The sequence below is a fragment of the Ranitomeya imitator genome, chromosome 4 (genome assembly GCF_032444005.1).
Source record: "Ranitomeya imitator isolate aRanImi1 chromosome 4, aRanImi1.pri, whole genome shotgun sequence".
NCBI classification, from domain to species: Eukaryota; Metazoa; Chordata; class Amphibia; order Anura; family Dendrobatidae; genus Ranitomeya; species Ranitomeya imitator.
The window spans coordinates 386,379,935-386,406,954 of record NC_091285.1 but is presented as its reverse complement, the minus strand read 5'-3'; the positions used below and the strand labels follow the sequence as shown (position 1 = coordinate 386,406,954).

The following is a 27,020-nucleotide window of genomic DNA, read 5'->3' as shown; positions in this document are numbered from 1 at the left end:
TTTAACCTGCAGATATAGGGTTAATCTGAAGGTTCATCACATTCCAAAACTAAGCGGCTGCCGTGCTGAAAGGAGCGTCTGAAGGTTCATCACATTCCAAAACTAAGCGGCTGCCGTGCTGAAAGGAGCGCTACTGGAAGGAAATTAAGGTTATTCCTCCCTGCAGCCTCCGGCTTTCAGTCAGAGGCACGACCGAAGCAGCCACAGTGATCACTCAGCATACAGTGAGCGGCGGCTGTACATCGGCACACAATTAACATGCAGATTAACAGCATTTGAGGACACGACATGCTCCCTTTACATAACATAGTATTTTATTTTTTTATTACTTGATTCACAGTCTATAGTATTTTAGGAATTTTATTTATATTTTTTGGTGTCAGGAAAAGATTATTATTATAGCAAGATTACACTGGTGCTTTCCTAATTAGCTATACTGTGTCAGTTGCTGGCACCCTGGCAGGTGGGATGTGCAAACCTGCCCAAGCAAACGTCCAAAAAGAAAGTCAAACAGAGGGCTGCCGCGCTGATACACATATAACGATGCCCACCCTGTGATCGCAGGCACAGTAGGGTGGGCATCGTTATGTGTATCAGCGCGGCAGCCCTCTGCTTGACTTTCTTTTTATTATTACATTTGGATCATGCTGCACGTTAATCATATGAGAATTCTTTACGATTTATTTTACACACTGCACTTTCTTTTAATTAAAATGTTCTGTTGCATATTACTTTGATGCTTCCATCACTGCAGATATTTATGATTACATTTCCACTTTATCCACAGTGGCTAGGTTTACTCATTGGGAGAATGTGCACATGACTTCTTTAACACGCCATGCAACCTCATCTGCTTTCCTGCCAAGCTTTAGGAAAATGCAGGCAGTGCTTTCCCAGAAGCTTTTCTGATGATTTCTGATGTAAATCACAATCTGTAAAATGTTTGTGCAATGCAGCAATGCGCAAAATGCTACAACTTTTTGCCGTTTTCATGCCAGCTTTAGATGGAGCTGGGCGGTACATTCGGCACGACAAATTCATGAAGCACTATGGCATTCCTTATGCCAAAAATCTTACTCAGGTCCCTGACTTGAGTAAGATTTCTGACAAGGTGCAAGCCACTTGTCAGACGTTCCCGTTTCATTATGATTGCCGGTCTTAATGAATTGAGGCCATAGTGTGTACTTTAAACCATTAAGCCCTATGTGATTTTTCATTTTCTTTCTCAAACTATTTTCCTGCCAAAATAGTCAAATGAGGGCTTGTATTTTGCAGGACAAGTTGAAGATTTGTGTGACTCCATTCATTTTGCCATACATTGTTTAGAAAAGATCCATGAACCTCAGCGTTGCACTAAGCAGTAAACATTGACATTGGTCCCCATTCACAAGACACAGGAATGTCCTTTTAAATGAGACTCGTAAGCCAGATGCAAACTGTATAGGAAAGTACAGCAGACCAGGTTATCCCAAGCCAAAAGCCACTGCAAAGACCATATATCACACAGTATAGTATTTCTTGGGAACGCGTCCCTATTGTGGCCAGATTACACGTAGTCCAGACTGTAGTATATCTCTTGAATCTAAGTCATTTCTCCACCCCGTCTGTCCCTGTTGTCCGCAATGTGTTAGTGAAATAGAGTACGTGTGCGCCATAGTTGGCGCATGTGCAATTAAATCTTCGGTCGCGGTGATAAATGAAGATGAAACGCCGCCCATCGGACCGGTAAAAACTCATTTAAATATTTCGCCAATTTGAGGTGACAGGTTCCCTTTAAAAACCCTTGTGCAAGTATGTTAGTACAGCTGAAAACAGTTTGGCTGATTAGCTATTAGCTATAAACCTGACCTTCCTTTGAGCTAGTTGAGAATCTGGAGTATTACATTTGTTGGCTCCATTAACCCCTTCCCGACCCATGACGCCACGTAGGCGTCATGAAAGTCGGTGCCATTCCGACCCATGACGCCTATGCGGCGTCATGGAAAGATCGCGTCCCTGCAGATCGGGTGAAAGGGTTAACTCCCATTTCACCCGATCTGCAGGGACAGGGGGAGTGGTAGTTTAGCCCAGGGGGGGTGGCTTCACCCCCTCGTGGCTACGATCGCTCTGATTGGCTGTTGAAAGTGAAACTGCCAATCAGAGCGATTTGTAATATTTCACCCATTATAACGGGTGAAATATTACAATCCAGCCATGGCCGATGCTGAAATATCATCGGCCATGGCTGGAAATACTAGTGTGCCCCCACCCCACCCCACCGATCGCCCCCCCAGCCCTCCGATCTGGCCGGTACACTGCTCCGGCTCCCCTCCGTCCTGTGCTCCGCTCCCCCCCGTGCTCGTGTCCGCTCCCCCCGTGCTCCAATCACCCCCCCGTGCTCCAATCACCCCCCCTGCACTCCGATCCACCCCCCCCGTGCTCCGTTCCACCCCCCCGTGCTCCGTTCCAGCCCCCCCGTGCTCCGTTCCACGCCCCCCGCGCTCCGTTCCACCCCTCCCGCGCTCCGATTCCCCCCCCCCGTGCTCCGATCCCCCCCCCCCCGTGGTCCCCCCCCACCCTATCATACTTACCGATCCAGCCGTGGTCCCGTCCGTCTTCTCCCGGGCGCCGCCATCTTCCAAAATGGCGGGCGCATGCGCAGTGCGCCCGCCGAATCTGCCGGCCGGCAGATTCGTTCCAAAGTGCATTTTGATCACTGAGATATAATCTATCACAGTGATCAAAATAAAAAAAATAATAAATGACCCCCCCCCTTTGTCACCCCCATAGGTAGGGACACTAAAAAAAATAAAGAAATTTTTTTTTTCCACTAATGTTAGAATAGGGTTAGGGTTAGGGGTAGGGGTAGGGGTAGGGTTAGGGGTAGGGGTAGGGTTAGGGTTAGGGGTAGGGGTAGGGGTAGGGCTAGGGTTAGGGGTAGGGTTAGGGGTAGGGTTAGGGGTAGGGGTAGGGGTAGGGGTAGGGTTAGGGCTAGGGTTAGGGTTAGGAATGTGCACACGTATTCTGGTCCTCTGCGGATTTTTCCGCTGCGGATTTGATAAATCCGCAGTGCTAAACCGCTGCGGATTTATGGCGGATTTACCGCGTTTTTTTCTGCGCATTTCACTGCGGTTTTACAATTGCGATTTTCTATTGGAGCAGTTGTAAAACCGCTGCTGAATCCGCACAAAGAAGTGACATGCTGCGGAATGTAAACCGCTGCGTTTCCGTGCAGTTTTTCCGCAGCATGTGCACAGCGATTTTTGTTTCCCATAGGTTTACATTGAAATGTACACTCATGGGAAACTGCTGCGGATCCGCAGCGTTTTCCGCAGCGTGTGCACATACCTTTAGAATTAGGCCATGTGCACACGGTGCGGATTTGGCTGCGGATTCGCAGCAGTGTTCCATCAGGTTTACAGTACCATGTAAACATATGGAAAACCAAATCCGCTGTGCCCATGGTGCGGAAAATACCGTGCGGAAACGCTGCGTTGTATTTTCCGCAGCATGTCAATTCTTTGTGCGGATTCCGCAGCGTTTTACACCTGTTCCTCAATAGGAATCCGCAGGTGAAATCCGCACAAAAAACACTGGAAATCCGCGGAAAATCCGCAGGTAAAACGCAGTGCCTTTTACCCGCAGATTTTTCAAAAATGGTGCGGAAATATCTCACACGAATCCGCAACGTGGGCACATAGCCTTAGGGTTAGGGTTGGAATTAGGGTTGTGGTTAGGGTTAGGGGTGTGTTGGGGTTAGTGTTGTGGTTAGGGGTGTGTTGGGGTTAGGGTTGTGATTAGGGTTATGGCTACAGTTGGGATTAGGGTTAGGGGTGTGTTGGGGTTAGTGTTGGAGTTAGAATTGAGGGGTTTCCACTGTTTAGGCACATCAGGGGTCTCCAAACGCAACATGGCGCCACCATTGATTCCAGCCAATCTCGTATTCAAAAAGTCAAATGGTGCTCCCTCACTTCCGAGCCCTGACGTGTGCCCAAACAGTGGTTTACCCCCACATATGGGGTACCAGCATACTCAGGACAAACTGCGCAACAATTACTGGGGTCCAATTTCTCCTGTTACCCTTGTGAATCTAAAAAAATGCTTGCTAAAACATAATTTTTGAGGAAAGAAAAATGATTTTTTATTTTCACGGCTCTGCGTTGTAAACGTCTGTGAAGCACTTGGGGGTTCAAAGTGCTCACCACATATCTAGATAAGTTCCTTGGGGGGTCTAGTTTCTAAAATGGGGTCACTTGTGGGGGGTTTCTACTGTTTAGGCACACCAGGGGCTCTGCAAACGCAACTTGACACCCGCAGACCATTCCATCAAAGTCTGCATTTCAAAAGTCACTACTTCCCTTCTGAGCCCCGACGTGTGCCCAAACAGTGGTTTACCCCCACATATGGGGTATCAGCGTACTCAGGAGAAACTGGACAACAACTTTTGGGGTCCAATTTCTCCTGTAACCCTTGGGAAAATAAAAAATTCTGGGCTAAATAATTATTTTTGAGGAAAGAAAACGTATTTATTATTTTCACGGCTCTGCATTATAAACTTCTATGAAGCACTTGGGGGTTCAAAGTGCTCACCACACATCTAGATAAGTTCCTTTCAGGGTCTAGTTTCCAAAATGGGGTCACTTGTGGGGGGTTTCTACTGTTTAGGCACATCAGGGGCTCTGCAAACGCAACGTGACGCCCGCAGAGCATTCCATCAAAGTCTGCATTTCAAAACGTCACTACTTCAATTCCGAGCCCCGGCATGTGCCCAAACAGTGATTTACCCCCACATATGGGGTATCACCATACTCAGGAGAAACTGGACAACAAATATTGGGGTCAAATTTCTCCTGTTACCCTTGGGAAAATTAAAAAATTCTGGGCTAAATAATTATTTTTGAGGAAAGAAAACGTATTTATTATTTTCACGGCTCTGCATTATAAACTTCTATGAAGCACTTGGGGGTTCAAAGTGCTCACCACACATCTAGATAAGTTCCTTTGGGGGTCTAGTTTCCAAAATGGGGTCACTTGTGGGGGGTTTCTACTGTTAAGCCACATCAGGGGCTCTGCAAATGCAACGTGACGCCCACAGAGCATTCCATCAAAGTCTGCATTTCAAAACGTCACTACTTCACTTCCGAGCCCCGGCATGTGCCCAAACAGTGATTTACCCCCACATATGGGGTATCAGCGTACTCAGGAGAAACTGGACAACAACTTTTGGGGTCAAATTTCTCCTGTTACCCTTGGGAAAATAAAAAATTGCAGGCTAAAAGATCATTTTTGAGAAAATAATTTTTTTTTTTATTTTCATGGCTCTGCGTTATAAACTTTTGTGAAGCACTTGGGGGTTCAAAGTCCTCACCACACATCTAGATTAGTTCCTTTGGGGGTCTAGTTTCTAAAATGGTGTCATTTCTGGGGGATCTCCAATGTTTATGCACACAGGGGCTCTCCAAACGTGACATGGTGTCCGCTAATGATTGGAGCTAATTTTCCATTTAAAAAGCCAAATGGCGTGCCATCCCTTCCGAGCCCTGCCGTGCGCCCAAACAGTGGTTTACCCCCACATATGGGGTATCAGCGTACTCAGGACAAACTGGACAACAATATTTGGGGTCCAATTTCTCCTATTATCCTTGGCAAAATAGGAAATTCCAGGCTAAAAAATCATTTTTGAGGAAAGAAAAATTATTTTTTATTTTCATGGCTCTGCGTTATAAACTTCTGTGAAGCACCTGGGGGTTTAAAGTGCTCAATATGCATCTAGATAAGTTCCTTGGGGGGGTCTAGTTTCCAAAATGGGGTCACTTGTGGGGGAGCTCCAATGTTTAGGCACACAGGGGCTCTCCAAACGCGACATGGTGTCCGCTAACAATTGGAGCTAATTTTCCATTCAAAAAGTCAAATGGCGCGCCTTCTCTTCCGAGCCCTGCCGAGTGCCCAAACAGTGGTTTACCCCCACATATGAGGTATCGGCGTACTCGGGAGAAATTGCCCAACAAATTTTATGATCCATTTTATCCTACTGCCCATGTGAAAATGAAAAAATTGAGGCGAAAAGAATTTTTTTGTGAAAAAAAATTACTTTTTCATTTTTACAGATCAATTTGTGAAGCACCTGAGGGTTTAAAGTGCTCACTAGGCATCTAAATTAGTTCCTTGGGGGGTCTAGTTTCCAAAATGGGGTCACTTGTGGGGGAGCGCCAATGTTTAGGCACACAGGAGCTATCCAAACACGACATGGTGTCCGCTAACGATGGAAATAATTTTTCATTCAAAAAGTCAAATGGCGCTCCTTCCCTTCCGAGCCTTACCATGTGCCCAAACAGTGGTTTACCTCCACATGTGAGGTATTGGTGTACTCAGGAGAAATTGCCCAACACATTTTAGGATCCATTTTATCCTGTTGCCCATGTGAAAATGAAAAAATTGAGGCTAAAAGAATTTTTTTGCGAAAAAAAAGTACTTTTTCATTTTTACGGATCAATTTGTGAAGCACCTGGGGGTTCAAAGTGCTCACTATGCATCTAGATAAGTTCCTTGGGGCGTCTAGTTTCCAAAATGGGGTCACTTGTGGGGGAGCTCCAATTTTTAGGCACACGGGGGCTCTCCAAACGTGACATGGTGTCCGCTAAAGAGTGGAGCCAATTTTTGATTCAAAAAGTCAAATGGCGCTCCTTCCCTTCCAAGCCCTGCCGTGCGCCAAAACAGTGGTTTACCCCCACATATGAGGTATCAGCGTACTCAGGACAAATTGGACAACAACTTTCGTGGTTCAGTTTCTCCTTTTACCATTGGGAAAATAAAAAAATTGTTGCTAAAAGATAATTTTTGTGACTAAAAAGTTAAATGTTCATTTTTTCCTTCCATGTTGCTTCTGCTTCTGTGAAGCACCTGAAGGGTTAATAAACTTCTGGAATGTGGTTTTGAGTACCTTGAGGGGTGCAGTTTTTAGAATGGTGTCACTTTTGGGTATTTTCAGCCATATAGACCCCTCAAACTGACTTCAAATGTGAGGTGGTCCCTAAAAAAATGGTTTTGTAAATTTCGTTGTAAAAATGACAAATCGCTGGTCGAATTTTAACCCTTATAACTTCCTAACAAAAAAAAATTTTGTTTCCAAAATTGTGCTGATGTAAAGTAAACATGTGGGAAATGTTATTTATTAACTATTTTGTGTCACATATCTCTCTGGTTTAACAGAATAAAAATTCAAAATGTGAAAATTGCGAAATTTTCAAAATTTTCGCCAAATTTCCGTGTTTATCACAAATAAATGCAGAATTTATTGACCTAAATTTACCACTAACATGAAGCCCAATATGTCACGAAAAAACAATCTCAGAACCGCTAGGATCCGTTGAAGCGTTCCTGAGTTATTACCTCATAAAGGGACACTGGTCAGAATTGCAAAAAACGGCAAGGTCTTTAAGGTCAAAATAGGCTGGGTCTTGAAGGGGTTAAACTCTCAAAATGGCCAGAAAAAGAGAACTTTCATGTGAAACTCAACAGTCTATTCTTGTTCTTAGAAATGAAGGCTATTCCATGAGAGAAATTGCCAAGAAACTGAAGATTTCCTTCAAAGGTGTGTACTACTCTCTTCAGATGAAAGCACAAGCAGGCTCTAACCAGAGTAGAAAGAAGTGGGAGGCCCCACTGCACAACTGAGAAACAAGACAAGTACATTAGAGTCTGTAGTTTGAGAAATCGACCCCTCACCGGTCTGCAACTGGCAACTTCATTAAATAATACACGCAAAACACCAGTGTCAACGTCTACAGTGAAGAGGCGACTCCGGGATGCTGGCCTTCAGGGCAGAGTGGCAAAGAAAAAGCCATATCTGAGACTGGCTAATAAAAGGAAAAGATTAATATGGGCAAAAGAACACAGACATTGGACAGAGGAAGATTGGAAAAAAGTGTTATGGACAGACGAATCCAAGTTTGAGGTGTTTGGATCACAAAGAAAAACATTTGTGAGATGCAGAACAACTGAAAAGATGCTGGAAGAGTGCCTGATGCCATCTGTCAAGCATGGTGGAGGTAATGTGATGGTCGGGGGTTGCTTTGGTGCTGGTAAAGTGGAAGATTTGTACAAGGTAAAAGGGATATTGAATAAGGAAGGCTAGATTATCACTCCATTTTGCAACGCCATGCCATACCCGGTGGACAGCGCTTGAATGGAGCCAATTTCATCCTACAACGGGACAATGACCCAAAGCACGCCTCCAACTTATGCAAGAACTATTTAGGGAAGAAGCAGGCAGCTGGTATTCTATCTGTAATGGAGTGGCCAGCGCAGTCACCAGATCTCAACCCCATTGAGCTGTTATGGGAGCAGCTTGACCGTATGGTGCACAAAAAGTGCCCATCAAGCCAAACCAACTTGTGGGAGGGGCTTCTGGAAGCATGGGGTGAAATTTCTCCAGATTACCTCAGAAAATTAACTGCTAGAATGCCAAAGGTCTGCAATGCTGTAATTGCTTTCGTCAAAGAATGATCCCTTTGCAGCAAAGTTTGAAGGAGAAAATTATTATTTCAAATAAAAATCTTTTTTTCCAATCTTGTCAATGTCTGGACTAGATTTTCAATTCATTTGGAAACTCATTTGATTAATAAAAGTATGAGTTTTCATGGAAAGCACAAAATTGTCTGGGTGACCCTAAACTTTTGAACGGTAGTGTACATAAACACATGCACAAACACATACGGTATATACAGTATATGCGCGCACACACACACACACACATACACACACTGCTGTGTGTAGATCTCTATATGCACTGAAAACAGAAAACTCCTGCATCTCTCTCATCTTAGAACATATAGTACAAAGTACAGACCTTTTAATGATAGTAATTTAACAGCATGCTAAAGAGTGAAAACTCTTTAAGAAAACTGTAGTTTGAAACATAATGATTTTAATAATAGCCAGTCTTTTCTTCAAAGGCGCAGGCTGTGAAGTCTATGTACTTAAGACATTTTTTTTTTCAATTCAACACAGGCGCTGTGGCTAGTCAAGCTTTCAACACATTGCCAGGTTCGGAGGGTTAACAAGTCTGGTTTTGACACCATGCAGAACTTTTGCCAAGAGATTTCTTGCATACACTTAAATACCATCTGGTTGTACAGAGATGTAGCATGTGTAGCGCTCCCCAAGCAGTGCGAATTCTCTGCGCATTGTGACCAACATGATAATTACACACAGATGTTTCTGTAAAAGAGATGGCGAGACCACCGATATTAACACAGAAGAAGGGACCTGCAAGACCTTCCAAGCACAGGTAGTGCAATCTATATATAGAGGCTTCATGTTGGGCTATTAGAAAAACTATCAGAACCTTGTACCCCTGCCACCTGTTCAGAGTCCTCAATATGTGAGCAGATTTCCCAGCAAGCACCTTCTGTGCTTTAGCTATAATTTAATGCAGATGAACTGGGGAATTCATCACTCTGTACAATTAGGCCTGTAGAAATCGCACATTATTTCTACAAAAAACACAAGAGAGTCAGTGACAAAACATACGGTTCTCCACTGAACAAATGTTTTATTTTCTTCCCATTTAGGTGAGGGAAAAAAAACAGAACAGAAAGCTAAAACAAATCTCAAGATCCGGTCAAGGCGTTCAAGATCAGATCATGCAGTGAGGTTTGGGTAAAACTACACATGCTGTACATCTAATGCAAATTCTACATTTAGAAGGCAACAACAACTCCCATGTGCAGCATGTCAGTAGGTGCCGGACCTCCACTTGGGTAGACGGTGTGTGGGCCATCAATCACCATTGTAATCAGATTGCCGACCTGGCATCTTCCTCACACCACGCCATGACAACGTACTGGTAAAGAGCACAATCCATCTTCATTCAGTGTACTAATTGGAACTGGCGCCAAGTCAGGAGTTATCTCACCGGGCAGAATAGAGAACAACAAGTGACTTTGGTTCTGGCTCATTACACGAGTGTCTGACGAGGAGGTGGCTACAAGGTCTCACTAACATATGGGATTTTGGAGTTTGGCGTTATATATGCATATCGTCTCCTGAGAGAGCACTGTCTGGCTGTATAGTCCCAAAACATCACTGCTGAGAACAAGGCCTAACTAGCTCAATATATCAGAAAATATGTGTAAAAAGCTGCGTGTCAATAGGCAATAAAGCAGATCAGCAGTTGTTTTACCCCTTCTCACCACATGACATACATCACGGCGTGGGTGCAGGTCTATGGAGCGGGATCAGGAGCTGACTGCCCCACAGGCTCAGATTCTGGCCAGGTTACACAGCATGTAGACGCGTCTAACAGCAGCGATTGACACCAACGCCAATTGCTGTTGACTACTGCATGATCCTGCCTGGGTATTCTTTCTGGCAACTCATCAACCCCCTCTCCTGCTGAATGCCCCAGTGCCAGTCATGCCAATTCTCCTTTGGCGTCTGGGTTGCCAACCGTCTATACATGTACGAGCAGTCCGTAAAGGTCTGGTGCATTTCTCTGCCGTCCGGAAGAAAAAAGGACTGCCCCTGCTCATTTAAAAATGATCCTGACATTTGTACTGCACATATGCATACATTAAGAGGATGCCATGCACCGCACCAACAGGATTGTACCAGAAAGGATGACATCCAAGAGAAGATCAAATCACCATTGAGACAGCTGGATCTCCAAGGCAACCCCGTCTTCTGCCCATGAAGTGTCGCGGCCAGCGCTGGGCAAGTATAGAACAGTGTGTGCCTATAACCGACTGTGGTGTATATACAATATAGGGTGAACTTCACACTATATGGCATACACACCACAAGGGCTGTTGCACTGTGATTCGGGGCCTGCATTTTTTTTTAATAAAGTTTAATTTCATTTTGAAGCTTTGCAAGCCTCAAGGGGAGGTGCTGGGCCTTCACTGCCTCTCAACTACCACATCACCGAAGGAGGTGGAGAATGTTCCGGAAACTTTAATGTTTCTCAGTAATGACTACTTTCATGATCTTATGAAAAAAAGAAAATTATCTAATACTCAAGTATTGCATGCCTGTTAGATCCCACAGAGTGGCATATTCAAAAAAGCTGCTGACGCGCAGAGAACTCCACAGAGGTGCCTTCCTCTTTCCTACTGTGATGACCAGTGACTGTTAGTCCAAAGCTCCGACCATGCTTATATAGGGACCTATATACTGTGCCTGTTCAGGACCCTGTCTTTTGCTGCCCTTATTCACACAGGTGACTGCTGACACATGGACAGTGTAGGAACGTCCCGAATAGGGTCACCTTGACATGGTGGGATGGCTTTTATGCCATTTTTGATTAAAACAGTGTTATTGAGAACCCTATGCTATTTAAAAGCACTTTTGCTTTTTACTTAATTAGGTACAGCAGGGTATATGCTCATTTTGTCTTTATTAGGTGGTGAGGAATGTCTGAGAAACTGTATAGCTGCAGATATGGAATGGGATACTCAGTATCTGCATTATACTGAAAATATACACTGCAAAATATCACCTCTCCTAACCTGTATACTAGGAGTAATTCTCAATATTTGCATTATTCTGCATCTATACACTGCACAGTACCACTTATCCCGTCCTGTATCCTGGGTGTAAATCTCAATAGCTGTATTATTCTGCATATATACACTGTCCAGTACCCCTTCTCCTGTCCTGTATACTGAGTGTAATTCTCAGTATCTATGCATACATATACACACACAGTACCACTTCTCCTGCAATGTAAAGTGGGTGTAACTCAGTATCTGTATTATCCTGTATTTATACACTATACAGTACCACTTTTCCTGGCCTATATATCTGTTTGTATTCAGGATGCAGTTATGGGGGCATGGTCTTTATTGGGGTGTGGCAAAATTTTGTCTGGTCCGTGAATTTTGATCCAGTTGTCCAGAAAAATTTGAATAGTAGGTTGTCAACCCTGTGTGGCGTCCAGCCATAAGTTTAGCGTCTCAGGAAACAAACAGATTTTCTGTACATACTGCAATAGTCATATTGCAGAATGTAGAACAAGCATTGGAATGAAAAAGTCAAAAGTTAAACAAAATAACTGTTCATTATTGAAAACTAAAAATGTTGAAATCCCTCTATTTCTTAGTTACAAATTAAGAAATGTAAAAAAGTAAAGCATTAAAGCGATGCTCCCATCCCCAAGATACTATCCCAATAGGTAGCGGGTGTAATAATAATATTTGCAACCACTTCCAATTAGAAATGTAGTATAGTCCTTCCGATAAGCTATGTTGCTTGGCTAGGTTCACATTGCGTTAATGGGTTAACGCTAACGGACTGCGTTGCACGGCGAAAATGTCGCAATTAACGCCGTGCAAGGGGTCCGTTAGCTCACCCATTGACAGCAGCAATGTTATTTTTAGCTGAAGCGCATTGCTAGCGCATGCCATTTCCGGCACGCGCTAGCGATGTGCCGTTCTTTTGTGACGGACCTCGGACACTGCTTGCAGCGTCCAAGGCCCATTCCTCGCTAGCGCAGATTGGGGATCTGCGCTAGCGGGGAGGGTGAACGTCGACCCTCTAGAAACATTGCGTTAGCGCAATCCGCTAGTGCTATGTGCTTAACGGATTGCCCTAACGCAATGTGAACCGTATCCATGGTTATAACCTCTCATAGTGACAAATAGTTGTTAAGGGTCGTAACAATGGATATCTCAGCTACTGCAATGGCGTGGACATGGAATAAATTACATAGTGGAGCAGAAGAACTATACTACATTTCTAATTGGCGACATTTTATAATATTATTACACCCGCTACATATAGGGATATAATATTGGAGATAGGAATGACCCTTTAAGTAACTCTGCCTACAAATTTGATGTATCAAAATCTAAAGACATCTACCTCAAAATGGTATCCATACAAATGTCATCTTACCATGTAAAAAATGCCATCTAAAGTGAATCTACAGAATACATTTTATAGGTCTCAGAAAAAAATGTCCCACAAAAACAAGACTATATGGCTCTGTTAACTTTTAAAACGATGAAAAAAAAAAACTGCTTTTGGAAGATGTAGCAAATAAATAAATAAAAGGGTCAACTAAAATTGGAACACAATGGTGAAGAGAAAAAGTAAAAAATATTAATATATTCATATCTGTTTCTAATTTGAAGAAAAAAAAATATATACCATACTAGCTGAAGAGCCCGGCGTTGCCTGGGCATAGTAAATATCTGTGGTTAGTTATAGCACGTCACTTCTCTTATTTTCCCATCACGCCTCTCATTTTCCCAATCACATCTTTAATTTTCCCCCTCACATCTCTCATTTTCTCCCTCACATCTCTCATTTTCTCCCTCACTCCTCTCATTCCCGCCTAACACTTGTCATTTCGACCTCACATCTGTCATTTTCCGATCACTACACTATTTTCCCTCACTCCTCTCATTTTGCACTCACACCTTTTCATTTTCACCTCACACCTCTCATTTTCACCTCAGTATATACATGTTTGTCATCTCCCTTATATATAGTATACACCTGTATGTCATCTCCTGTATATAGTATATACCTGTATGTCATCTCCCCTGTATATAGTATATACCTGCTGTATGTCATCTCCCCTGTATATAGTATATACCTGTATGTCATCTCCTCCTATATATAGTATATACCTGTATGTCATCTCCTCCTGTATATAGTATATATCTGTGTGTCATCTCCTTCTATATATAGTATATACTTGTATGTCATCTCCTCCTGTATATAGTATATACCTGTGTGTCATCTCCCCTGTATATAGTATATATCTGTGTGTCATCTCCTCCTATATATAGTATATACCTGTATGTCATCTCCTCCTATATATAGTATATACCTGTATGTCATCTCCTTCTATTAGTAGTATATACTTGTATGTCATCTCCTCCTGTATATAGTATATACCTGTGTGTCATCTCCCCTGTATATAGTATATATCTGTGTGTCATCTCCTCCTGTATATAGTATATACCTGTATGTCATCTCCTCCTGTATATAGTATATACCTGTAGGTAATTACTCCTGTATATAGTATATACCTGTGTCATCTCCTCCTGTATATAGTATATACCTGTATGTCATCTCCTCCTGTATATAGTATGTACCTGTATGTCATCTCCTCCTTTATATAGTATATACCTGTGAGTCATCTCTCCTGTATATAGTATATATCTGTGTGTCATCTGCCCTGTATATAGTATATACCTGTGTGATCTCCTGTATTAGACCTCGTTAACACGTTATTTGCTCAGTATTTTTACCTCAATATTTGTAAGCTAAATTGGCAGCCTGATAAATCCCCAGCCAACAGGAAGCCCTCCCCCTGGCAGTATATATTAGCTCACACATACACATAATAGACAGGTCATGTGACTGACAGCTGCCGTATTTCCTATATGGTACATTTGTTACTCTTGTAGTTTGTCTGCTTATTAATCAGATTTTTATTTTTGAAGGCTAATACCAGACTTGTGTGTGTTTTAGGGCGAGTTTCGTTTGTCAAGTTGTGTGTGTTGAGTTTTGTGTGGCAACATGCGTGTAGCAACTTTTTGTGTGTCGAGTTGCATGTGACAGGTTAGTGTAGCAACTTTTTGTGTGTCGAGTTGCATGTGACAGGTTAGTGTAGCAAGTTGTGTGCAGCAAGTTTTGCGCATGGCGAGTTTTGCGCGTGGTGAGTTTTATGTCTGGTGCCTTTTGAGTATGTGCAAGTTTTGTGTGAGGCAACTTTTGCATGTGTTGCAAATTTTGTGCATGTGGCAATTTTTCCGCATGTGAAAGTTTTGCGTGTGGCGAGTTTTCCATGAGGTGAGTTTTGCACTTGTGGCGAGTTTTGCGTGAGCCTATTTTTTGCATGTGGCGAGTTTTGCGCGTGGTGAGTTTTGAGCGGCGACTTTTGTGTTTCGACTTTTATGTGGCGAGGTTGGTGTATGTGTGGTGAAATGTGTGCTGAGGGTGGTATATGTGTTCAAGCACGTGGTAGTGTGTGGCGCATTTTGTGTGTGTGTGTTCATATCCCCGTGTGTGGTGAGTATCCCATGTCGGGGTCCCACCTTAGCAACTGTACGGTATATACTCTTTGGCGCCATCGCTCTCACTCTTTAAGTCCCCCTTGTTCACATCTGGCAGCTGTCAATTTGCCTCCAACACTTTTCCTTTCACTTTTCCCCATTATGTAGATAGGGGAAAAATAGTTTGGTGAATTGGAAAGCGCGGAGTTAAAATTTCACCTCACAACATAGCCTATGACGCTCTCAGGGTCCAGACGTGTGACTGTGCAAAATTTTGTGGCTGTAGCTGCGACGCCTCCAACACTTTTCATTTCACTTTTTCCCCATTATGTAGATAGGGGCAAAATTGTTTGGTGAATTGGAACGCGCGGGGTTAAAATTTCGCCTCACAATATAGCCTATGACGCTCTCGGGGTCCAGACGTGTGACTGTGCAAAATTTTGTGGCTGTAGCTGCGACGGTGCAGATGCCAATCCCGGACATACACACACACATACACACATTCAGCTTTATATAGTAGATATACTCGAGTATAAGCCGACCCGAGTATAAGCCGAGACCCCTAATTTTGCCTGGGAAAACTTAATGACTAGAGTATAAGCCTAGGGTGGAAAATGCAGCAGCTACCAGTAAATGTCAAAAGTAAAAATAGATACCAATAAAAGTAAAATTAGTTGAGACATCAGTAGGTTAAGTGTTTTTGAATATCCATATTGAATCAGGAGCCCCATATAATGCTCCATTAAGTTTGATGGGCCCCATAAGATGCTCCATATTAAAATATGCCCCATATAATCCTGCATAAAGGGTAATACGGGCCCCATAAGATGCTCCATAGACACATTTGCCCAATATAATGCTGCACAATCGTTATGGCCCCATAAGATGCTCCATACAGTCACTTGCCCCATTATAGTGCTACACAATCGTTATGGCCCCATAAGATGCTCCATACAGTAACTTGCCCCATTATAGTGCTGCACAATTGTTATGGCCCCACAAGATGCTCCATACAGTCACTTGCCCCATATGCTGTGGCTGCGATATTAAAAAAAAAAAAAAAAAAAAATCACATACTCACCTCTCCGTCGCTCAGGACCCCGGCACTTTCACCTGCTCCTCGTTCGGGTGCGGCTCCGTCTAGCACTGACGTTCAGCAGAGGGCGCACACTGACGTCATCGCGCCCTCTGACCTGAGCGTCACAGCCAGAGGACACTGATGACGGAGCCGCACCGGAACGAGGAGAGGTAAATATCGCGCAGCGCTGCGCTCCCCCTCCCCGTATACTTACCTGCTCCTGGCACGGTGCAGTCCCTGCTTCTCCTGGCGCTGCATTCTTCCTGTACTGAGCGGTCACCGTTACCGCTCATTACAGTAATGAATATGCGGCTCCACCCCTATGGGAGGTGGAGCCACATATTCATTACTGTAATGAGTGGTACCATGTGACCGCTCAATACAGGAAGAATATGAAGCGCTGGAAGAAGCAGGGACCGCGCCAGGAGTAGGTGAGTATAATTAGATAGCCCCCGCTCCCCCTCCCCTGCCGACCCCTGGGTATGACTCGAGTATAAGCCGAGAGGGGGACTTTCAGCCAAAAAAATGGGCTGAAAATCTCGGCTTAAACGGTGGGTGGGTGTGTGTGTGTGTGTGTGTGTGTGTGTGTGTGTGTGTGTGTGTGTGTGTGTGTGTGTGTGTGTGTGTGTGTGTGTGTATGTATATATATATATATATATATATATATATATATATATATATATATATATATATATATATATATATATAAAATGGAACAGCACAAATCCTTGTCTTCGGGTGAAAAGCCCTCCACCAGCCTGTCCACTGGTTATCCTTAGTCCATACAATTCAACAAAGCAGGCAGCACTCCTTTTAGATAATATGCAGGATTTACTGTATTTAAACCCAAATGTCTGGGCCCAGACATGTGGGTTTAAATAAATTCTGCATATTATCTAAAAGGAAAATGGAGCGCTGCCTGCTTTGTTGAAATACCGTATATACTCGAGTATAAGCCGACCCGAGTATAAGCCGACCCCCCCTAATTTTGCAACAAAAAAAATGGGAAAACTTATTGACTAGAGTATAAGCCTAGGGTGGAAAATGCAGCAGCTACCGGTAAATGTCAAAAATAGAAATAGATACCAATAAAAGTAAAATTAATTGAGACATCAGTAGGTTAAGTGCTTTTGAATATCCATATTGAATCAGGGAGCCCCATATAATGCTCCATACTGTTCATTATGGCCCCATAAGATGCTTCATACAAAATAGGCCCCATATAATGCTCCATACAGTTCATTATGGCCCCATAAATGCCCCATATAATGCTCCATGAAGTTCTTTATGGTCCCATAGATGCTCCACATAATGCTCCATGTAGTTCTTTATGTCCCCATAGATGCTCCATATAATGCTCCATGCAGTTCTTTATGCCCCCACAGATGTTCCATGCAGTTCTTTATGGCCCCATGTAGTGCTCCATATAATGCTCCATGCAGTTCTTTATGCCCCCATAGATGTTCCATGCAGTTCTTTATGGCCCCATGTAGTGCTCCATATAATGCTCCATGCAGTTCATTATGGCCCCATATAATGCTCCATACAGTTCTTTATGGCCCCATAGATACCCCATATAATGCTCCATGCAGTTATGGCCCCATAGATGCCCCATATAATGCACCATGCAGTTATGGCCCCATATAATGCTCCATGCAGTTCTTTATGGCCCCATAGACGCTCCATATAGCATTGTGCCACATATAATGCTGCTGCTGCACTAAAAAAAAAAAAAAAGACCTCTTCGCTGCCCCTCAGCGTCCCGTCTCTCCACAATGACTGTTCAGGCAGAGGGCGGCGCGCACACTAATACGTCATCGCGCCCTCTGACCTGAACAGTCACTGCAGAGGACACGGAAGACGAGGCGGCGGTGGAACGCGGAAAGGTGAATATGACATATTCACCTGCTCCCGGCGCGGTCCCCGCATGTCCCACGTCTCCGGGAGCGGCAACTTCTTCCTGTAGTGAGCGGTCACATGGCACCGCTCATTACAGTAATGAATATGCGGCTCCACCCCTAAGGGAGTGGAGTCCATATTCATAACTTTAATGATCGGTACCAGTGACCGCTGAACAGGGGAAGAAGCTGCCACGCCCGAAGACCGTGGGACATGCGGGGACCGCGCCAGGAGCAGGTGAGTATTTGACAGGAGTTGCTCCCCCTCACATGACTCGAGTATAAGCCGAGAGGGGCACTTTCAGCCCATTTTTTGGGGCTCAAAATCTCGGCTTATACTCGAGTATATACGGTATATATATATATATTTTTTTTTCAATATATTTCTATCCGGTTTTGCGGGTTATCAGAACCACAACATAAGTGGTCTTCTTGGCTGACATTTTCAAAAACTGCCATTTTAGAGAAAATTAGTGATCATAATTATACTTTAAATAACCACTTACCGTATTATACAATGAATATGCTGCCAACACATGAAATAAAGCCTGTTGCCTGTAGGATAAAACAAAAACTTTCAGAAATACATCATTAAGACTGCTTTAAAACATTTCATACATTTCATCCAATTTTGCATTTATACGTGAAAAGCCATTTGCAGTGCTCTAATAAACTAACGAGAGGCTGAAAGGAACAAAGCATGTGAAATCAATATGAAAAGTACTGACAGCTCTATTCAATAGAGTTTAGCCTGGAAGACATCCAGGGCTCGTACTTCTGCTATAGAAAACTTCAATATGATAAGTGGCTCTATGAAGATCACAAGCCTTACACGCTACAACAACATTCAAGTCAACCAAGTGGCTTCACTTAAAGAGCACTTGTCCTAATGGTTTAAAAAAAAAAAAAAAGTTCCAATCTCAGATTTTGGCTTGGAAAATATAAAGCCCAGTTTCAGTCATGTTTCATACATATGTCTGAAGAAGTCTTTAATTGTTCAGTTAATTTTCAAGATATCTTCAAACTGGAAGTGAAATAACCTGGATCGGATGTCATTTACTCCAGGTACTGAAAGTATTCAGACCCCTTTAAATTTTTCACTCTGTTTCATTGACGCCATTTGGTAAATTAAAAAAAGTTCATTTTTTTCTCATTACTGTACACTCTGCACCCCATCTTGACTGAAAAAAAACAGAAATGAAGAAATTTTTGCAAATTTAAAAAAAGAAAAATTGATATCCATAAAAAGTGTAATTTAAAGTTTACAACAAGCCACCAGGGAAACAAACCAAACACGTGGAAGAAAGTGTTCTGGTTAGATGAAACCAAAATCGAACTTTTTGGCAACAATGGCAAACGATATGTTTGGCATAAAGGCAACAAAGCTCATCACTCTTTACACACCATCCCCACTGTCAAACATGGTGGTAGCAGCATCATGGTTTGGGTCTGCTTTTCTTCAGCAGGGACAGGGAAGATGGTTAAAGCTGATGGGAAGATGGATAGAGCAAAAACCAAAAAGAACGAACAAAGACCTAAAAGATATATGTTTTAATGTAATGATTAAAACCAAAAAACAAAAATACCATAAAGACCAATAGGTAGAAAAACCTGCAGGATCTATGGTCTCCGATGTACGATACCGGACAAAATGTATATCAGAAAGGGCTAGGGAAGATAGACGTGCCTATCCCTAAAGGATTCCCTTCCTGACAGCGGAGGTTGGCACCCTGGGATACGATATGGCGCCCCCGCTCAACGTAGACTGACCCTGAAGACCCTAGCAGGTGTCCCTACCAAGCCACCACCAAATATATCACCACAAAAAAAAAGAAAAGAAAAAATGTGATAGTGTACACTAACAGTGCTGCTAAATGTTGGCTATTGGTGCAATGATAGCACAAGTAAGCTTATATTCAATTGACTCTGGCGTATAGCGTGAGCTGAAGATGAATTATAGTGCTTAGAAGGATTGATAATAGTGTTGTATACAATTACCAAAAAAATGCTTGCCTCCTTTTATTATAATATGCACACATTACAGAGGACAAGCCAAGGTATCAGTAGGATAGTACCCTCAGTGTTCCAAGTATATTCACTTTAGTATTAAGGACATAACTAAGGCCTCAGGCCCCTCCATATAATATTTGATTACGCACCATAGTAATGCCCTTTCAAAACAGTATGACTTGTACAAATGAGATTGAAACAATGATAATAGTAGCTCATATACAGTGCCTACAAGTAGTATTCAACCCCCTGCAGATTTAGCAGGTTTAATAAGATGCAAATAAGTTAGAGCCTTCAAACTTCAAACAAGAGCAGGATTTATTAACAGATGCATAAATCTTACAAACCAAAAAGTTTTGTTGCTCAGTTAAATTTTTATAAATTTTAAACATAAAAGTGTGGGTCAATTATTATTCAACCCCTAGGTTTAATATTTTGTGTTATAACCTGTGTTTGCAATTACAGCTAATAATCGTCTTTTATAAGACCTGATCAGGCCGGCACAGGTCTCTGGAGTTATCTTGGCCCTCTCCTCCATGCAGATCTTCTCCAAGTTATTTAGGTTCTTTGGGTGTCTCATGTGGACTTTAATCTTGAGCTCCTTCCACAAGTTTTCAATTGGGTTAAGGTCAGGAGACTGACTAGGCCATTGCAACACCTTGATTTTTTGCCTCTTGAATCAGGCCTTGGTTTTCTTGGCTGTGTGCTTTGGGTCGTTGTCTTGTTGGAAGATGAAATGACGACCCATCTTAAGATCCTTGATGGAGGAGCGGAGGTTCTTGGCCAAAATCTCCAGTTAGGTCGTGCTATCCATCTTCCCATGAATGCGGACCAGATGGCCAGGCCCCTTGGCTGAGAAACAGCCCCACAGCATGATGCTGCCACCACCATGCTTGACTGTAGGGATGGTATTCTTGGGGTCGTATGCAGTGCCATCCAGTCTCCAAACGTCACGTGTGTGGTTGGCACCAAAGATCTCGATCTTGGTCTCATCAGACCAGAGAACCTTGAACCAGTCAGTCTCAGAGTTCTCCAAGTGATCATGAACAAACTGTAGACGAACCTTGACATGAAGCTTTGAAAGTAAAGGTACCTTACGGGCTCGTCTGGAATGGAGACCATTGCGGTGGAGTACGTTACTTATGGTATTGACTGAAACCAATGTCCCCACTGCCATGAGATCTTCCCGGAGCTCCTTCCTTGTTGTCCTTGGGTTAGCCTTGACTCTTCGGACAAGCCTGGCCTCGGCACGGGAGGAAACTTTCAAAGGCTGTCCAGGCCGTGGAAGGCTAACAGTAGTTCCATAAGCCTTCCACTTCCGGATGATGCTCCCAACAGTGGAGACAGGTAGGCCCAACTCCTTGGAAAGGGTTTTGTACCCCTTGCCAGCCTTGTGACCCTCCACGATCTTGTCTCTGATGGCCTTGGAATGCTCCTTTGTCTTTCCCATGTTGACCATGTATGAGTGCTGTTCACAAGTTTGGGGAGGGTCTTAAATAGTCATGAGGGCGGCACGGTGGCGCAGTGGTTAGCACAGCAGCCTTGCAGCGCTGGAGTCTGCAAAGAGTTTGTATGTTCTCTCCGTGTTTGCGTGGGTTTCCTCCGGGCACTCCCACATTCCAAAGACATACTGATAGGGAATTTAGATTGTGAGCCCCATCGGGGACAGTGATGATAATGTGTGCAAAAAAAAAAAAAAAAAAGTAAAGCGCTGCGGAATATGTTAGCGCTATATAAAAATAAAGATTATTATTATAAAAGGCTGGAAAAAGAGATAATTAATCCAAACATGTGAAGCTCATTGTTCTTTGTGCCTGAACTACTTCTTAATACTTTAGGGGAACCAAACAGAATTCTGGTGGGTTGAGGGGTTGAATAATAAATGACCCTCTGAAAAGACTTTTCACAATTTAAAAAAAAAAATAAACAAAGAAATAACATTCTTTTTTGCTGCAGTGCATTTCACACTTCCAGGCTGATCTACAGTCCAAATGTCACAATGCCAAGTTAATTCCAAATGTGTAAACCTGCTAAATCTGCAGGGGGTTGAATACTACTTGTAAGCACTGTATGGACCAGATTTGCCATACTGCAAAATTAAATAAAATGCAGAGGTGAGAGGGTTAATTCCTCAGCTTTACAGCCGGCTGTGCTCTGCTTTACGGCCGGCCGGCGCTGACACAGTCAGTGCGGGAAGCGGACCCCGGGGGACGTGACAGACAACGGAATGTGAGTATGTACTGTTTTTTTTTTGTTTTTTTTTAACTTTTACAATGGTAACCAGGGTAAATATTGGGTTACTAAGCGCGGCCCTGCACTTAGTAACCTGATGTTTACCCTGGTTACCCGGGGACTTCGGCATCGTTGAAGACAATTTCAACGATGCCGAAGTCATTCCCCTGATCGTTGGTCGCTGGAGAGAACTGTGTGTGACAGCTCCCCAGCGACCACACAACGACTTACCAACGATCACAGCCAGGTCGTATCGCTGGTCGTGATCGTTGGTAAGTCGTTAAGTGTAACGGTACCTTAAGTAACAGACCGAAACGTCATGAATTTGGGATTGCACTGAAATAAATCTTAATTGCAGATATTTTCCATGCCGGATTTCTTTGATTTATATATGATAAGAGAGTGGTATCCCTTTCCGAGCACCTCCCTAGTTACAGAGTGACGTGTATAATCTTTTTATTTCACATTGCGTTATAGGCGTCCGTTAGACGGACTGCGTTACACCGCGGAATAACGCTGTGTAACAGTCCGTTAATGTTGTCATTAAGCACTATTTCGGGCGCATCGCTAGCGCACACCCATAATGGGCGTGCGCTAGCGATGTGCCGTCATTGAGTGACAGACCCTGAGACGCGGGCTGCAGCGTTTCCGGGTCCGTCACTGCTAGCGCAGATAGAGCATCTGCTAGCTCTATCTGCGCTAGCGATATGACACGTCGGCACTTGCTTTAACGCAGCCTGTTTAACGCACGTGTTGAACGGGCTGCTTTAAAGCAATGTGAACCTAGCCTTAGAAGCAATATGGCCGCAGCCTGCTGCTGTTTGCCTGTACTCTCCCTGCCTGACTCCTATTGCTTACTATGAAGTATAATGAAGTTTTTCCCATGATGTGGTGAGTGCCGTCTACTTCACGTCTACTACTTGGGACTATTAGAAGCAATATTTGTAATATCTGTCGTTTGTTACTTATCGATAGTTTGGGTGACTATGCATGTACTATTACACTTTATCTTGTATAGGATGTTAAAACGATGATATAAGCAGATTTTTTTTTTTTATTAATGCTGCCCTATTGTAATACGTAGTGTCTAAAGAACATTATTATAACTGCATAATTTATATTCTACTTCTCTCACAAACTTGCACTAAAACTGATATTTTTTGAGGGATATTTTGGTGAACTTTATTTATACTGAAGTTCTTTTAGTATAATTCTCTGAAGTGATGCAGGATCAAGATGGTCATGTAGAGCTGGAGTCCTGGGTTCAAATCCCACCAAGGACAACATCTGCACGGAGTTTGTATGTTCTCCCCGTGTTTTTTGTGGGTTTCCTCCCAGAACTCTGGATTCCTCTCATTCTCGAAAGGCATAACTAAGTCCTGAAAGGGGACAGTGATGATAATCTGTAAAATGTGAATAAAATAAAAACTGCACATAACGGACCTGCCATGGCTGCATACCGTTAATTGTTCAATGCATTTCCTGTTCTGTCCAGCCATATAATTGCTGTCTAGAAAGTTTAGTCATTTTTTTAACCCCTTAATCCCATATGACGTACTATCCCGTCCAGGTGACCTGGGACTTAATTCCCATGGACGGGATAGTACGTCATATGCGATCGGCCGCGCTCACGGGGGGAGCGCGGCCGATCGCGGCCGGGTGTCAGCTGCCTATCGCAGCTGACATCCGGCACTATGTGCCAGGAGCGGTCACGGACCGCTCCCGGCACATTAACCCCCGGCACACCGCGATCAAAGATGATCGCGGTGTGCCGGCGGTGCAGGGAAGCATCGCGCAGGGAGGGGGCTCCCTGCGGGCTTCCCTGAGACGATCGGTACACGGTGATGTGCTCACCGTGTACCGAGCGTCTTCTCCCTGCAGTCCCCGGATCCAAAATGGCCGCCGGGCTGCATCCGGGTCCTGCAGGGAGCACTTCCGGGTCAGGATCAGGCTGCAGCTGCAGCTCTAATCCTGCCCGGCTGTATGTTAGATCACCGATCTAACAGAGTGCTGTGCACACTGTCAGATCGGTGATCTGTGATGTCCCCCCCTGGGACAAAGTGAAAAAGTAAAAAAAAAAATTTCCACACTTGTAAAAAAAAAAATAAAAAAAAAATTCCTAAATAAAGCAGAAAAAAAAAAATATTATTCCCATAAATACATTTCTTTACATAAAAAAAAACAAAAAAACAATAAAAGTACACATATTTAGTATCGCCGCGTCCGTAACGACCCGACCTATAAAACTGGCCCACTAGTTAACCCCTTCAGTGAACACCGTAAGAAAAAAAAAAAAAAAACGAGCCAAAAAACAACGCTTTATTATCATAACGCTGAACAAAGAGTGGAATAACACGCGATCAAAAAGACGGATATAAATAACCATGTTACCTCTGAAAACGTCATCTTGTCCCGCAAAAAACGAGCCGCCATATAGCATCATAACCAAAAAAATAAAAAAGTTATAGTCCTCTGAATAAAGCGATGCCAAAATAATTATTTTTTCTATAAAATAGCTTTTATCGTATAAAAGCGCCAAAACATAAAAAAAATGATATAAATGAGGTGTCGCTGTAATCGTACTGACCCGAAGAATAAAACTGCTTCATCAATTTTACCAAACGCGGAACGGTATAAACGCCTCCCCCAAAAGAAATTCATGAATAGCTGGTTTTTGGTCATTCTGCCTCACAAAAAAATCGGAATAAAAAGCGATCAAAAACTGTCACGTGTCCGAAAATGTAACCGATAAAAACGTCAACTCGTCCCGCAAAAAACAAGACCTCACATGACTCTGTGGACCAAAATATGGAAAAATTATAGCTCTCAAAATGTGGAGACGCAAAAACTTTTTTGCTATAAAAAGCGTCTTTTAGTGTGTGACGGCTGCCAATCATAAAAATCCGCTAAAAAACTCGCTATAAAAGTAAATCAAACCCCCCTTCATCACCCCCTTAGTTAGGCTAGGTTCACATTGCGTTAATGGGTTAACGCTAACGGACAGCGTTGCACGGCGAAAATGTCACAATTAACGCCGTGCAACGGGTCCGTTAGCACAACCATTGACAGCAATGTGATTTTCAGGTGTAGCGCATCGCTAGAGCGTGCCATTTTCGGCTCGCGCTAGCAAGGTGCCATTCTTTTGTGGCGCGCCTCAGACGCTGCTTGCAGCGTCCGCGGCGCGCCCGAGGTCCGATCCCCGATCTTCCAGAGCGGGGACGTTAACGCGACCACTAAACACGACACCTAAAAAGACATTGTGTTAGCGCAATCCGCTAGTGCTAAACGGATTTCCCTAACGCAATGTGAACCTAGCCTTAGGGAAAAATAATAAAATTAAAAAAAATGTATTTATTTCCATTTTCCGGTTAGGGTTAGGGTTAGGGCTAGGGTTGGGGCTAGGGTTAGGGTTTGGATTACATTTACGGTTGGGATTAGGGTTGGGATTAGAATTAGGGGTGTGTCTGGGTTAGGTGTGTGGTTAGGGTTACAGTTGGGATTAGGGTTAGTGGTGCGTTTGGATTAGGGTTTCATTTATAATTGGGGGGTTTCCACTGTTTAGACACATCAGGGGCTCTCCAAACGCGACATGGCGTCCGATCTCAATTCCAGCCAATTCTGCATTGAAAAAGTAAAACAGTGCTCCTTCACTTCCGAGCTCTCCCGTGCGCCCAAACAGGGGTTTACCCCAACATATGGGGTATCAGCGTACTCGAGACAAATTGGACAACAACTTTTTGGGTCCAAGTTCTCTTGTTATCCTTGGGAAAATAAAAATTTGGGGGGCTAAAAATCATTTTTGTGGGAAAAAAAAGGATTTTTATTTTCACGGCTCTGCGTTGTAAACTGTAGTGAAACACTTGGGGGTTCAAAGTTTTCACAACACATCTAGATAAGTTCCATGGGAGGTCTAGTTTCCAATATGGGGTCACTTGTGGGTGGTTTCTACTGTTTGGGTACATCAGGGGCTCTGCAAATGCAACGTGACGCCTGCAGACCAATCCATCTAAGTCTGCATTCCAAATGGCGCTCCTTCCCTTCCGAGCTCTGCCATGAGCCCAAACAGTGGTTCCCCCCCACATATGGGGTATCAGCGTACTCAGGACAAATTGAACAACAACTTTTGGGGTCCAATTTATTCTGTTACCCTTGTAAAAATACAAAGCTGGGGGCTAAAAAATCATTTTTGTGAAAAAAAAAAGAATTTTTATTTTCACGGGTCTGCGTTATAAACTGTAGTGAAACACTTAGGGGTTCAAAGTTCTCACAACACATCTAGATAAGTTCCATGGGAGGTCTAGTTTCTAATATGGGGTCACTTGTGGGGGGTTTGTACTGTTTGGGTACATCAGGGGCTCTGCAAATGCAACGTGACTCCTGCAGACCAATCCATCTAAGTCTGCATTCCAAATGGCGCTCCTTCCCTTCCGAGCTCTGCCATGCGCCCAAACAGTGGTTCCCCCCCACATATGGGGTATCAGCGTACTCAGGACAAATTGGACAACAACTTTTGGGGTCCAATTTATTATGTTACCCTTGTGAAAATACAAAACTGGGGGCTAAAAAATTTTTGCGAAAAAAAAATAAATTTATTTTAACAGCTCTGCGTTATAAACTGTAGTGAAACACTTGGGGGTTCAAAGCTCTCAAAACACATCTAGATAAGTTCCTTAGAGGGTCTAGTTTCCAAAATGGTGTCACTTGTGGGGGTTTTTAATGTTTAGGCACATCAGGGGCTCTCCAAACCAACATGGCGTCCCATCTTAATTCCAGTCAATTTTGCATTGAAAAGTCAAATGGCGCTCCTTCCCTTCC

The 27,020-nt window shown here is 43.4% G+C and overlaps 1 protein-coding gene across 6 annotated transcripts in view; it reads right to left on the bottom strand.

Annotated features, from left to right (window-relative positions):
* The window catches only part of USP6NL (USP6 N-terminal like), a 249,289-nt gene that overhangs the window by 77,140 nt on the left and 145,129 nt on the right, over positions 1-27,020 (bottom strand). For all 6 annotated transcript variants that reach the window (XM_069765232.1, XM_069765235.1, XM_069765234.1 and 3 more), the window contains one exon: positions 18,470-18,518. In XM_069765232.1, the coding sequence (XP_069621333.1) occupies positions 18,470-18,518 (49 nt within the window). The remainder of the gene's footprint in view (positions 1-18,469; positions 18,519-27,020) is intronic.